This window comes from Centropristis striata, chromosome 9, assembly GCF_030273125.1.
Source record: "Centropristis striata isolate RG_2023a ecotype Rhode Island chromosome 9, C.striata_1.0, whole genome shotgun sequence".
NCBI lineage: Eukaryota > Metazoa > Chordata > Actinopteri > Perciformes > Serranidae > Centropristis > Centropristis striata.
Window position 1 is genome coordinate 11,538,838 of NC_081525.1, and position 15,264 is coordinate 11,554,101.

A 15,264-nucleotide genomic window follows, 5' to 3' on the forward strand; every position below is an offset into this window, starting at 1 on the left:
GGACTAATGTTAGCTGAGTGTTTTCTCCGAGGAGCAGCACTGATCTGTTAGTGGACCACGGTGTTTAACAGACGGGGGGATTCACCCAATCACTGACTGAGAAATATCATTTATCAGACTTGTATCCAATCACAGTGACACGGTGGACACACAAGTCTTCGGGGTTTAAACCAGGACGGTAGAGTTGAGAGTATGTTACTTGTTAGCTAAAAGTTTTATTAACTTACCTATCACATCACTAAGATAGTCATGTTGAAAGTTAAAAAGGCAAATGCCATCTAAATTCAATGTACCAGTATGTTTTCTAAGGGACTCAGAAATTTAAATTGATATTGTCTCAGACTTTTTTTTTGGTGATCAATTTTTAATTTATTTTTTTAGTTGAAAAGAAACAAACAAGCTGGAGTGGCAAGCATCAATTGGGCAATAATAGCAATAGCAACAGCAACAAATATAAAATGGTAGTGTAGCATAACAAACAAAAAATAAATAAATAAATAAATAAATAACAATGGCATTACTACCAACCAAACATATCAACAATATTGAGTGTTGAAAAAGGAGGAAAAAAAACACTGATGAACATACAAACACGTATGTGAACACACATATATACACATAAGAGTTCAGAGCTTTTAAACAAGCCTCAACCAATACTGCCCTCAAAACCCAACGCCTAAAGGGCCCTTGAAAGGGGGTTGGACCACTTAAATGGTGTCAAAGCTAAAAGAAACTCTGAAAAAACAAGGGGAGAAATAAATAAGAAAATATATTCTTGGAGTGCCACAGCCCCACCCACCCACCCACAGGACCCAAAGTAAGAAAAGGAGATGGCTACAATAAAGATTTTAGAGTGGGATGGCATCATCCCAACATGAAATGATTTCAGGTTTGGCTAGGTGAAAGTTGGCTGCCCAACATTCCATAATGGCTATATCTATGAAATCTAACAACCATTTATTTAAGGATAACAAATATTGTCTGAGACTTGTGATATTAGTCTGAAGCTGCCCCAAAAATTTTAAGATTCTGGTTTTTGGGGGAGAGTTATTTAAGTTAAAGCTTAAGTCAAGGCTGTAATTATGATATCTAGTAGTGTTTCACAAACTTTTTTAGTGGTGTTAAAATGGAGAAATGGCCAACAATTACTATCCCTTTTAACCTGCCACTCCAGAATCAGAAAATAACACTAGAATGCATGTGATGGTTTGTTACTACAGTATCCAGTGATGGTACAGATTGGATGAGTCACCAGACTCTTAGGATGCAGCATTAAGTTTTCAGGTGTTTTCATTAACATGTCTATGTTCCACCATTCAGAGTTGAGGTCAATAACAACCCCAAGATGACTACAGACACACCAGCCCAAAGCGTGGGCTCCAGGATAATGACATTCACCCCCTCCAAAGAGGAGTTCAAGGACTTCAGCCGGTACATTGCCTATATGGAGTCACAAGGAGCACATAAAGCTGGAATGGCAAAAGTATGTAGGGTCTACTGTATTTTTCATTTTATTATGATACATATCGTCACACTGTTAAAATAATTGCATAAGTTAATTTTTGTCGAAATTATTATTTTTTTGCCTAAATCATCTCCTCATGATGCCGGCCACCTATGGTAAAATCGCCTACATCCTCAGTTGATCAGATCATGTGATTTTACCCCTTTAAGATCATCACTTCTTTGACAAGTTGCCACATTCATAGGCATCAGATAAGAACCCAGCAAAGAAGAGCTAGAGGGAGATTGTTTAGTTATCAGTTTAGTTTATCAGTGTTTTATTGTTGACACTAATATTGGTAACACTTTATTTTGAAGGTGTCTACATAAGAGTGACATGAGCGTGTCATCAACATGACATGGGATGTGTCATGAACATTAATGACACTTTGAAGTAACATTAATGCTCATGATACTTGTCATGTCATGTTTCTGACAGGCTTGTGTCACTCTTATGTTGACACCTTCAAAATAAAGTGTTACCATATCTTGCTTAAGTCATAAAGGCATGTTAAAAAAAATTGCCTAAGTAATTTATTTCTCTTAAGTTACCTAATTTACACACAGTGTTATTACTATGCCAATAGCCATCCTTTGTTACATCCTTTTTGAGTGAAATGATCAATAAATGTCATATGTTACACTTTTGGTGAAGTTTTTTGTGTTTCCTGCAAAACTTGAAAAAATGAGTTAGGCGATTATTTTAACAGGGTGACGATATTATGTGTTTACTGATTTTCGCATTAAATGCATGTGTATAATAATATATGCTTCCTGTAGTTCATAATAGATAATCTACTGTTTTATTTTAAAATAGGACATCATTATTAGCCATGCTGTTTGGCTCGTATTTTGCTTATAGTAGTTCTTAGTGATGTGGAGTATGGTTTAGTATACCTTCATTGAGTCTCCACACTGTATTCATCCCTTTTTTGTTTTCTCTCTTGCAGGTTATTCCACCTAAAGGCTGGAAACCTAGACGGACGTACGACGACATCGATGACCTGGTGATTCCTGCTCCCATCCAGCAGGTGGTGACCGGACAGTCGGGGTTGTTTACACAGTACAACATCCAGAAGAAGCCAATGACTGTCCACGAGTTCCGCAAAACCTCCATCATGGACAAGTCAGTTCTCATAGTCAAACTATGAAGCACGGTTCATTGATATATGTTTTCACACAATGCCTATAAGATCATAATGCAGATTGTAATTTCCACTAGGCCTGTAACGATAATTACAGTAGCGTCTTATAGTTCGACATATAAAAGTAGACACTGCAGTTTGCAATCTACTGAGACATCAGCTGAAAAATTTCAGCTAGGGCTGGGCGATAGGGCAAAAAAAACGATCAAAATATATTTTTTCATATCGTCCGATCTCAATTATTATCACGATTTTTTATATTGTTTTTAGACTGACGGTTTTAAAGCATCTGTACAGAAAACTAAAGAAACTACAGATTAGTTTCGCTACTAGGGGCTGAACTGCTAATGCTACGTATGCTGGCACATACGTATGTGCAGACTCTGCTCGCATTCTCATGCTTTCTGCACTTGGGTTGAACTTCTTCAAATTAATAAACAGATTTGTTGTCGTTAGAAAGCCCACGCTGTTAATGTTTTGTTACCTTGTTTATTTAACCAAGTTCCATTCACCAATAACCAGTTTCTCTGCAAGTTTTCATATGTCCCACGCTCTTGAACGCACCATAGCCGTTCCACCGCTATTGAATGCACCATACCTGTGTGTGAATTGCCGTGCTGTGAATGTTAGTTTTCTCTCGATACTAGGCCTGTCATGATAATCGACTTATCGATCTATATAAAGATGGACACGATAGTTTTTTTCTGGACTCGATATATTGTCGTTTACATGTGTGACTTTTTGTGCTTTTTTGTGTTTAAAGTAAAGCTGCAAATGTTTGACAGCACGAATTCCCGAAAAAAACCTATATTTCCCAAGCAGCCATTCCAGCTGTTTATATGTGATTTTAATAATAAAACAAAATAATACATAGGAATTATCACATTGCAATGTTTTAATGTGTTATCTAGAATATTTTAATATTTCTTTTCCACATTTGAATTACATTGCTTAATATTCTTTATAAAACTAAAATAACATTGATACAACAATACTATCGTTTATCGTGATAGTTTCTGGGAAAATATATCGCCCTAAAAAATGTGTTGTCGTGACAGGCCTAATTTCCAATCATTTTGAATACCAAACAAGCTCTTCCCTTGGATTTCTCATTCTAGGTTCTGCAATCCCCGATATGTGGATTTTGATGAGCTGGAAAGGAAGTTTTGGAAGAACCTGACGTTCAACCCACCTCTGTATGGGGCTGATGTTAGCGGAACACTGTATGATCCAGTGAGTGCCACCAATTCCAACTTTCATGTCTTTATTGTGTTAAAGCAGACCTTTCAGTTGCATGATCACACACTCAAACATCTTTATGCCTGCTTTGCTGAATCCCTCCTTTTGCAGGATGTAACCGATTGGAACATCGGCTGCCTTAACACCATTCTGGACACTTTGGATAACGAGAGCGGGATCAAGATCAAAGGAGTCAACACACCATACCTCTACTTCGGGATGTGGAAGAGCGCCTTCGCCTGGCACACAGAAGACATGGATCTCTATAGCATCAACTACCTGCACTTTGGAGAGCCAAAGTCCTGGTACAGTCACTGAGACACACACTCATTTTCAGCTTCTCACTGCTGCTCTTGTATTGGTCACATCTGTTTTATTAGCTTACATTTAAAAATATTATAAATCTGTAAACAATCCTAATTTACCAATGTAGACAAATAGTGACATGCACATGCAACAATGTGAAAATACCCTGAAAAGAGTCCCACACCCTTGAACGCACCATAGCCGTTCCACCGCTATTGAATGCACCATACCTGTGTGTGAATTGCCGTGCTGTGAATGTTAGTTTTCTACATTGAGAGCCAAAGTCCTGGTACAGTCACTGACACACACACACACACTAATTTTCAGCTTCTCACTGCTGCTCTTGTATTGGCCACATCTGTTTTATTAGCTTACATTTAGAAATATTATAAATCTGTAAACAATCCTAATTTACCAATGTAGACAAATAGTAACATGCACATACAACAATGTGAGAATACCCTGAAAAGTTATTAACTGTTCTGAAAACAACAAAATTGGTAAAAAAAAAATAAAAAAAAAGGCTGCCAATCAACAACTTAGGGGCACATTCACATTTAAAAAAAGATAAAACCTGTGAAGTTAAGTCTATACATTTCCCTAACCTAACTTATTTATTTCATTATGTTATTGATACTTGTTGATGAATGTATTGGTTGACCAACGCATACAAGTCTGTGTATGCTGTCAATATCAAGGTTGCCTCAGGACTGATACACCTGTTGCTTGTTGTTCTACAGGTACGTTGTTCCACCAGAGCATGGGAAGAGACTGGAACGACTTGCCAAGGGTATGTGATGGTTTGTTGCACAACTCCATAAATTGATTTAAATGTGGTACTTGTCTTCAATTCCCCATGAAAATGTATCTTTTTTTAAGTTAAGTGTATATTCTTACACAATTTACACCATTGATACTCACAGAATACATAAACACTTACTGATAGGCTCGTCTGCATTAACATTGTGGATGACTTTCTGTATTTCCAGGGTTCTTTCCAGGAAATGCTCAGGGATGTGAAGCCTTCCTGCGCCACAAGATGACTTTAATTTCGCCCTCAATCCTGAAAAAATATGGCATACCATTTGAGAAGGTGAAGTTTTATTTTACTTTGTGTTGACCTTGTGGCATTGCTGCTCGAGGCTTAACAATATATACAGGTGAATCTCAATAAATTAGAATATCATAGAAAAGTTTTTTTATGTCAGTAATTCAATTCAAAATGTTTCATTCAAAACAGTTCCGTTCAGTTTGACTGAATACTTTGTTGGTCAGTTTGTGGGTTTGACTCTCATTGTGGAGAAATAAAAAGACTGAAGTGAGATGAACAGACTGAGAATTTTCTCTTATTTGACAAAACAATTCTTGATTAACTGCCTTTTGTGTCCACAAAATTAAATTCAAACAGTTAACTCCCAAAATATTGTATCACAATACTCTATATTGCTAAATGCTTAAAATCGCAATAATTTCTTATCGTGACTCAAGTATCGGGATAAAATCTTATCGTGGCGCCTCAGGGGGATTCACACCTCTAAAACGCATTATGAAATTGGCTTTAATTATTAAACTGCAATGCTAATGTAAGAAAAAATAATGCTGGAATGTTTAAAATATAAATGTGTATCCACAAGTCAGTGTTTTTTTCGTTTTTCAGGTCACTCAAGAGGCTGGCCAGTTCATTGTGACGTTCCCATTCGGTTATCATGCTGGTTTCAACCACGGCTTCAACTGTGCTGAGTCGACCAACTTTGCCACCCAGCGATGGATTGAATACGGCAAACAGGCAACACTGGTATGTAAAAAGACATTTAGCTTCACTTATTGATTTGATCTCATGTAAAAAGGCTTCGCTGCATCAGTGTAGTGGTGTTCTACCACAAAATAGAATCTGGCTCGAGATCCCTTTGCTGCATGTCTTCCCCTCTGTCCCTCTTCTATTCTGTCTGTCACTATCAAATAAACTATTCTAGAGCAGGGGTCTCAAACTCAAATTACCTGGGGGCTGCTGGAGGCAGTATCAAAATGACCAAAAAAAGACACAAAATGACAGAAAATAAATAAATTACTTAAAAAGAAAGAAAATGACTCAAAAAAGACAGGAAATGACAGAAAAAAAAAATCTTAAAAAGACACAAAATGACCAAAAACCCCCCACAAAATTACAAAAAAAAAGACACAAAATGACTGAAAAAACACAAAATTACTAAAAAAGACCCAAATTTATTAGAAAAAGACACAAAATTACCAAAAAAGACACAAACTGACCAAAAAAAGACATAAAATTATTAGAAAAAGACACAAAATTACCAAAGAAAACACACAAAATTACCAAAGAAAACACACAAAATGATTTAAAAAAAGACACAAAATTATTTTAAAAAAGACACAAAATTACCAAAAAGAGACACAGAATTACATTACATAACATTTCCACTTCTTCCGGTAACAACAACACGGCAGATAATAAACGGTCCGGTAGCAGCTGCCTTTCTTTTTGTTAGCGTCGTCATAGAAACAAGTGAAACAAAGCTCCAGCTTGCACAATAAAGGGACCTTCCACACACAACACGGTAAAGTGCCATTCATATAAAACTCACATGAAACTTTCATATCAAGGTGATGGCCACAAAATATCGTCACGAGGGCCGCGATTGGCCCACGGGCCGCGAGTTTGAGGCCCCTGTTCTAGAGTAACCTAGACTAAAATGTTGATGTGTGTTGCTCCCCAGTGTTCGTGCCGTCAGGACATGGTGAAGATCTCCATGGATGTGTTCGTACGCAAATTTCAGCCCGACCGTTACAAGCTGTGGAAGGCAGGCAAAGACAACACTCCCATCGACCACTCCAAACCCACACCAGAGGCAGCCGAGTTTCTGAAAGATGACAAGAGCAAGCCTTCAGATAAGACTCCCGGCGAGGTTCAACCTGTGGAGCCCACGTCCCCTCCTGTCCAGGAGGACAAAAGGTCAGGATTTACACATTTCTTACCACATTCAAATGGTGAATGGACTGTATTTGTACAGCGCTTTTCTAGTCATAGCCACCAATCAATTCTCCGCCAAGTATCGATATGTATCCGACTGCCGGTGGGCTGTCAGTGTTTTTGCCGTTCTTTAAGGAATATACTGGTATATACTGGAGTTAGGGTTGTGAACGATAAACCGATGCGACCGGATATTCGGTTTAACAAGTGAGAGATATGGCTGCGTCGGTAGAAGCCTCCTCAATCGATTTCAAATCAGCCATTAATTCCTAGATGAATGGTATTGCAAGACTTGGAATTGGTTGGCGGCTTCACACACTTAAAGTTTGCGTCAGCGTCTCTAAAACAACGCGAGAACTGAAGCTGCTCGTGAAACGGTTCACGTGCAACTCCATGGGTCTCTACGGCCTCTCCCAAGTCTCTTATTTAACCCCTTAACGCCTGCTGTCGCAAATATGCGACAAACCGTTTGACTCAGTCAACCAGCCGAGATAGCGTCTGCATTCCCCCAATGCCGGTTGAATACCTGCTGTTGCAGGTTTATATAAATAAACGAGGGTGAATAAATAAAACGTTGTTTTTTCACTGTTATATTACTGTGTTATTGTTATCCTATTATTGACCATTATGCCTGCTGTAGCAAATTTGCAACATACCAAATTGACCCCAAATTGACCATTATGCCTGTTGTCGCAAATTTGCAACATACCAAAATTTCTATTTATTTTTTGTGCAAAAGTGAAATTAATAATCTCAACATTATTTACCATCTACTTAAAGGCAAAAACACACATAAAACATTTTTTTATATACAGCTATATAAATTCAGGCGTTGAGGGGTTAACTTTAAGGTGTGAATCCCCAGAGGCCCCACGATACGATTTAATTTCAATACTTGAGTCACAATACGATATTATTGTGAGTTTAAGCATTTTGCAAAATTGGGATATAATTTATTGTGATTTAACTATATTTTGTGCCCACAAAATTAAATTCAATCAAGAATTGCTTTGTCAAATCTGAGAAAATCCTCAGTCTGTTCATCTCACTTCTGTCTTTTTATTAGTGATGTGCCAATGAAGCCTCATGAAGCATTTGATTTATTTTCTGAGCCCACTAGATGGCGCTCTATGTTCAACAAAGGACTGAAAGCACAATTAATTGCTATTGCTTGAGCCTTTTTCTTTAGACCAAGAGTACCATCTAGTGGGCTCAGAACATAAAGAAAATGCTTCATGAGGCTTCATTGGCACAACACTACTTTTTATTTCTCCACAATGAGAGTCAAAAACCACAGACTGACCAACAAAGTATTCAGTCAAACTGAACTGGACTGATATCAAACATGTATGGACGACAACAACCGCAGCATTTTATCAAACTTTCAAAAACTTAAAAAAATTAAAAAAGCATTAAACATTAAAAAAGCCGAACTTTGCAGCATTAATTTGGACAACTTCCCGACACGATATCCTGATGCACGTGGTGCCTATAGATTCCTTAGATCTTCTAGTTTCATATGATGCCAGCACCTCCAGATTAGTCCAAAAAGTGAAAATACAAAAATACTGACGGCCAGCTGAATATAAATACTTGACAGACATGAATCAATATAATATCACCACGCATAATATCACAATAATATGCTGTATCGATTTTTTACCCCACCTCTACAAAATAGCAAATATTGCAACATTGTACTTGAGTAAATTTACTTTCAATCTACTTTTAGTCTGCTGCCAGTTCATGCTTTGCAGAGCTTTTGGATTCAGTTCAGAACAGAACTAGTCCTATGCTGCACAAGCACAGCACTGTTTTAAAGATGCACTTGTACATGTACTTCAATCAGAACAGTTGCTCTGCTGTCTATGATTAACAGTTTTACTCTTACGTGTCCTGTTGAGCATGTCCACTAATGTCTCCATACATCAGACCAAAACCTCAGACTGGGACAAAACGTCAGCTTAAAACTGTGGAAGCCTCTGAAGACATCAAACCTGAGCTGAGCGTGAAGGAGACTGAGGAGGTGGAGCCTAAGAAGGCCAAGCTGTCACGGAAAGAGTCTCCAACTAAAGTCCCTCTCAAACCGGATAAAGGTATGTTTGAAAGTGTTTAACACCTCTATTCAGATTTGTGTGTTTTAGACTTAATATTATAAAGTATTGCTATAGTTATATTTTGTCTTAATATAATTTTATCTTACTTTTTTTTACTTGATCACTATCTAGATAATAATGTCCCTATTAAATAAACTTATAATTTCTATTAATCTTGTCTTTACTATTCAACAAAATGAAGAAATACAAGGCTTCACTGTATCACAGTCAAAGCAGACTGTGGTAAGTGTAATTAGTGCGGTCTGCTTTGGTTTTGAGTTGGATTTAGTAGTTCCTGCAATTTTTACATCATTATTTCTCTGAAGACATCAAACCTGAGCTGAGCGTGAAGGAGACTGAGGAGGCGGAGCCAAAGAAGGCCAAGCTGTCACGGAAAGAGTCTCCAACTAAAGTCCCTCTTACACCGGATAAAGGTACTTTTTTGGGGTTTTTGGTTTAGTGAAAAAATAGATTCAGTACAGTAGAAACTGACCCCTAATAATAATCCTCAAAAAGGTCAGACATTTTTTCTTGAAATTTTCGGGGCTTTGGTGTCTTTGGCATCTTTTGGAGTTGTCCCAACATCTGCAGAGCCTACAGCCTTTGCACATGCTCTAAAACATTGAGTTGCTCCTGGTAACTAAATACTGTTTTTTAAAATTAGAAAAACATTACATTAGAGCACTTTAACATGGCTGTTAATGAGGATTAATTCCATTCTCAAGCTGGATGAGAGGAACCTTTTTGGCACTTCTACATTGCCTTTCTCAGCCCCTATACTGCCCTACCAAGCCTAGCTGCAGTACTGAGGAAACTGAGAAAAACTGCTTTAAAGTTTTTTAACGTTTTTTTTTAACTGGCCGTACAAACGGGTTACATGTAGGTAAGTGATATGACACTTATTCCTACATGTATTGATGATGTAATTTTTATGCTCAAAAATTATGACGATTTATTTGACCTTTGACCCCAAAAATGTAGATACTGCACTCTTGTTTTGCATTGCTGTTCATTACTATTCAACAAAATGAAGAAATACAAGGCTACACTGTGTCACAGTCAAAGCAGACTGTGGTAAGTGTAATTACTGCGGTCTGCTTTGGTTTTGAGTTGGATTTAGTAGTTCCTGCAATTTTTACATCATTATTTCTCTGAAGACATCAAACCTGAGCTGAGCGTGAAGGAGACTGAGGAGGCGGAGCCAAAGAAGGCCAAGCTGTCACGGAAAGAGTCTCCAACTAAAGTCCCTCTTACACCGGATAAAGGTACGCTACAGTTCTTAGAGATCTTAGTTCAGCTTTTGGGGTTTTGGGTTTAGTGAAAAAATAAATTCAGTAGAGTAGGAACTGACCCCTAATAATAACCCTCAATAAGGTCGGAAATTTTTTTCTTGAAATTTTCGGGGCTTTGGTGTCTTTGGCATCTTTTGGAGTTGTCCCAACGTCTGGAGAGCCTACAGCCTTTGCACATGCTCTAAAACCTTGAGTTGCTCCTGGTAACTAAATACTGTTTTGCAAAATTATAAAAACATTACATTAGAGCACTTTAACATGGCTGTTAATGAGGATTAATTCCATTCTCAAGCTGGATGAGAGGAACCTTTTTGGCACTTCTACATTGCCTTTTTCAGCCCCTATACTGCCCTACAAAGCCTAGCTGCAGTACTGAGGAAACTGAGAAAAACTGCTTTAAAGTTTTTTCAAAGTTTTTTTTTAACTGGCCGGACAAACGGGTTACATGTAGGTAAGGGATATGACACTTATTCCTACATGTATTGATGATGTGATTTTTATGATCAAAAATTATGACAATTTATTTGACCTTTGACCCCAAAAATGTAGATACTGCACTCTTGTTTTGCATTGCTGTTCTAATAGTAATGCAAAACCAGAGTGCAGTAACTACAATTTTGTTGTCTTCTTTCAGCTTTTATATTTTGTTTTCAGTTAATAAACATTCTCAAAGTGATTTTGTTAGAAGTGTGTTTAAAAGTGTTTAACAGCTCTATTCAGATTTGTGTGTTTTAGATTTAATATTATAAAGTATTGCTATATTTTAGTCTTAATATAATCGTATCTTACTTTTTTTTACTTAATCACTATCTAGATAATAATGTCCCTATTAAATAAACTTATCATTTCTATTAATCTTGTCTTCACTATTCAACACGATGAAGAAATACAAGGCTACACTGTGTCACAGTCAAAGCAGACCGTTGTAAGTGTAATTACTGCGGCCTGCTTTGGTTTTGAGTTGGATTTAATAGTTCCTGCAATTTTTACATCATTATTTCTCTGAAGACATCAAACCTGAGCTGAGCGTGAAGGAGACTGAGGAGGCGGAGCCAAAGAAGGCCAAGCTGTCACGGAAAGAGTCTCCAACTAAAGTCCCTCTTACACCGGATAAAGGTACGCTACAGTTCTTAGAGATCTTAGTTCAGCTTTTGGGGTTTTGGGTTTAGTGAAAAAATAAATTCAGTAGAGTAGAAACTGACCCCTAATAATAATCCTCAAAAAGGTCGGAAATTTTATTCTTGAAATTTTCGGGGCTTTGGTGTCTTTGGCATCTTTTGGAGTTGTCCCAACATCTGCAGAGCCTACAGGCTGTACACATGCTCTAAAACCTTGAGTTGCTCCTGGTAACTAAATACTGTTTTTCAAAATTAGAAAAACAATACATTAGAGCACTTTAACATGGCTGTTAATGAGGATTAATTCCATTCTCAAGCTGGATGAGAGGAACCTTTTTGTCACTTCTACATTGCCTTTTTCAGCCCCTATACTGCCCTACAAAGCCTAGCTGCAGTACTGAGAAAACTGAGAAAAACTGTGCTTTGGTTTTGAGTTGGATTTAGTAGTAGTTACTTCAATTTTTAGATCATTATTCCTCTGAAATATAGCAAAATTAAAATCTAAAACTTTGTCACAAGATAAAACGCACATCGAGTTAATTTTTAGTTCAATTTCGACCAAAATTGTAGTTACTGCAGTAAGGCTTTGTAGGGCAGTATAGTTTATTTTTCTCAGTAATCATCGGAAATGGTTTCCAGGTTAAAACAGTCTAATGTAATGGCTGCGTATGAGTCTGGACAGACGGTTGACAGAGGCATACAACAGTTGGTAACAGTGGTCACTCTGCTTTAGTCTTATACAGTCATGGAAAAAAATATTAGACCACCCTTGTTTTAATGCCTGGTACAACTAAAGGTACATTTGTTTGGACAAAAATAATGATAACAAAAATAGTAATAAAAATAGCTCATAACAGTTTATTTAAGAGTTTAATTTAAGAGCTAATATCTAGCCATTTTCCATGGTTTTCTTGATAATGATTTTGGTTATTATCAGTAAAACCATGGAAAATGGCTAGATGTCAGCTGTTAAATTAACCCTTTGATGCACAACATATTGACACACCTTCTAATGCACAACATTTGTCAAAAATTGACCCACATTCATTTCCAATGTTATTTAATGCTGGCTGTGTGTTTCTGTGCTCTATCTTTTGATATCAACTGATTTTATGATTGGATATTCCAAGTATTCTTTAAATATATTGTTTTTGATTAACAAAAACAGATCATTATTTCCATTTTGCCTCTCACTTCATGAAGAAAAAAAGTTTTTGTATTATTACATAGCTAAACTCTTATCAGCTATTTTTATTGTTATCATTATATTTGTCCAAACAGATCCTTCCAGTACCTTTAGTTGTACCAGGCATTCAAATTAACAAGAAATTGAAGAAAACGATGGTCTAGTGGTCTTTTTTTCCATGACTGTATTTCATGATAAAGTCCAGTTATCAACAAACAAAAAAAAATACAGTATTTTCTAATGGGGACAGAAGCTTATCATATATCGGGTGGAACACTCTATTCATGGTTTATATTTTGTCCATATGAACATGAAGAAATAATTACAGTGTATTAGGCTAATTCCACAGTAATTACTTGTTTCATATACGGAGCCGACATCCTGTAATGGCTCATGATGATCTAGTAGTATCAGTAGTTGTATAATAATGTATGTAATTACTGTATTATTCTTTTAGATCCAGTGAAAGTCAAGACGGAGCCTAAGAAGGAGAAGGACACCAAGCCTCAGACTAAATCTCAGTCCAAAGCCAGCACTAAGAAAACTCCAAATAAACAAAGCGCGTCAAAAAAGGAGAAGAACGGCGTGTCGGCTGCAGACGCCTGTCCTCCGGAGCCCGATGAGAACCAGATGGCGTCACCGTGCTCTGAGGAGGAGCCTCGGCGGGGCAGCGGCTGCAGCCCGGCACACAAACTGTTTCAGAGGACGCTGAGCCCCGCAGACGTCCTGCATGTTCACAGCTATGCTAAAGGAGACTACGGGGAGGGGGAAGCCCTGCCCAAGGAGGAGAAGAAGAACGAGGGCAGTGACAGTGAGACGGAGAAAGACAACAGACATGTCAGGAAAACAGTGAGTGGTCACAGATGGTACACACCTTGTGATAAGTTGTGTAAACTTTACAGTATGCGTAACATAGTTTTAATACACTTTATCACATCTGTGTGTAAAAACATGAGACTTGAATCCACTCACTGCCTTTGATGTAGTTTATGGCTTGTTGTTGCTTACAAGGATGCTCATATGTAGTGATGTGCCAACGAAGCCTCATGAAGCATTTTCTTTATTTTCTGAGCCCACTAGATGGCGCTCAATGTTCAAGAAACCTCAATTGCTAATACTTCAGCTTTTTTCTTTAAACCTCTGAAGTCCAGGAGATTTCTGTCTCTGTTTAGCATCTTTCAGTCTTTCCTTACATCACATGTATGGCTCCTTTTTCTCAACACAAACTTGGCTATCAGTTTGATTTTTCTTTTTTTTTTATTAACAAAGTATAAAGTTGCCAGGAACCGAAAATACAAACAAAAGACGCAGGTTTCTATGGAAATGTTCCATTTTTTAAACCATTTATACACACAAAAACAGTAGAGAAACAATACATAATAAAACTTCACAACAGTCGATTTGCATGTAAATTAAAAGTAGTAATAGTTTTCATTGTAGAAAGAAAATTCACATTTTAAAAATGGAAAATAGAAACATAAATGGCAAACTGTGAAAGCTCCTATGATTGAACTTTCAACTGGCTTTCTCAGCTTGTCTACATATCATATATAGATAAAGTTATTACTATATTGACAGTCAGAACAAATCCAAAACAGAAATAATTACCAGGGTATCCGCGAGGTCTTAAAAAGTCTTAAAACTTCTAAAATCCAATAATTTGAATTTAAGGCCTTAAAATGTCTAAAATACGATTCTGAAAGGTCTTAAATGTATTAAGATTACTTTTATTTAAAACAAATGCATAAACTTTAGTCTCGCTTTTAAATGTTTAGATTTTTGAGGGCGCTATAACAGCCCGGTCACAATTTATCGAGCACAACCAGCTCGTGTGCTGTGCATAGCAGCGGAGAAAACTCAACCAAAGCCCACAGCAAAGCCAAATTACTTGTGGAAGATGGGTCAGTGCAAGTTCAACGATTGTTGCTGTGAATAAATTCATATACCTGGCACGTAATTCCAGGCCTCTGATTTTCCTTCATGTCTTTTGTACTTTTTCGCCAGTATGCATGTGAAATGGGTCTTAAATTGTATTCATTATGGTCTTAAAAAAATCTTAAAAAGTCTTAAATTTGAATTTGAAATTTGAATTAAGCAGACACATGTGGATCTGTTGTCTTCTGCATTTAAGCTTACTCTTTGCCCAAATTACAGCATATCCTTGAACACAGCAATGTTTTATTTTAACAGTCCTTGATGCATTGAGTCACTACAGAAACTAGATATAATAATGATGATGAATATTCACTGTGTGGTGCATGTTTTAGGTATGCACAAGAAGATTCTCAAGCAAGTTATGCAGCTGCTTTCCCTTTGAAATTAAAGCTGATTTGTGGACATTTATCTGCAAAAGACAAAGTCACACTAAATGTAGTTTGACTTAAGGTTAGGTT

At 37.1% G+C, this 15,264-nt stretch overlaps 1 protein-coding gene across 2 annotated transcripts in view; it reads left to right on the plus strand.

Annotated features, from left to right (window-relative positions):
* The window catches only part of LOC131977445 (lysine-specific demethylase 4A-like), a 29,431-nt gene that overhangs the window by 439 nt on the left and 13,728 nt on the right, over positions 1–15,264 (plus strand). For both annotated transcript variants that reach the window (XM_059340747.1, XM_059340748.1), the window contains exons 2-14: positions 1,321–1,483; positions 2,454–2,629; positions 3,767–3,881; positions 3,999–4,192; positions 4,934–4,983; positions 5,183–5,286; positions 5,851–5,988; positions 6,926–7,161; positions 9,112–9,275; positions 9,602–9,709; positions 10,433–10,540; positions 11,576–11,683; positions 13,329–13,720. In XM_059340747.1, coding sequence (XP_059196730.1) covers positions 1,346–1,483; positions 2,454–2,629; positions 3,767–3,881; positions 3,999–4,192; positions 4,934–4,983; positions 5,183–5,286; positions 5,851–5,988; positions 6,926–7,161; positions 9,112–9,275; positions 9,602–9,709; positions 10,433–10,540; positions 11,576–11,683; positions 13,329–13,720 — 2,031 coding nt within the window. In that variant the 5' untranslated portion in view covers positions 1,321–1,345. The remainder of the gene's footprint in view (positions 1–1,320; positions 1,484–2,453; positions 2,630–3,766; positions 3,882–3,998; positions 4,193–4,933; positions 4,984–5,182; positions 5,287–5,850; positions 5,989–6,925; positions 7,162–9,111; positions 9,276–9,601; positions 9,710–10,432; positions 10,541–11,575; positions 11,684–13,328; positions 13,721–15,264) is intronic.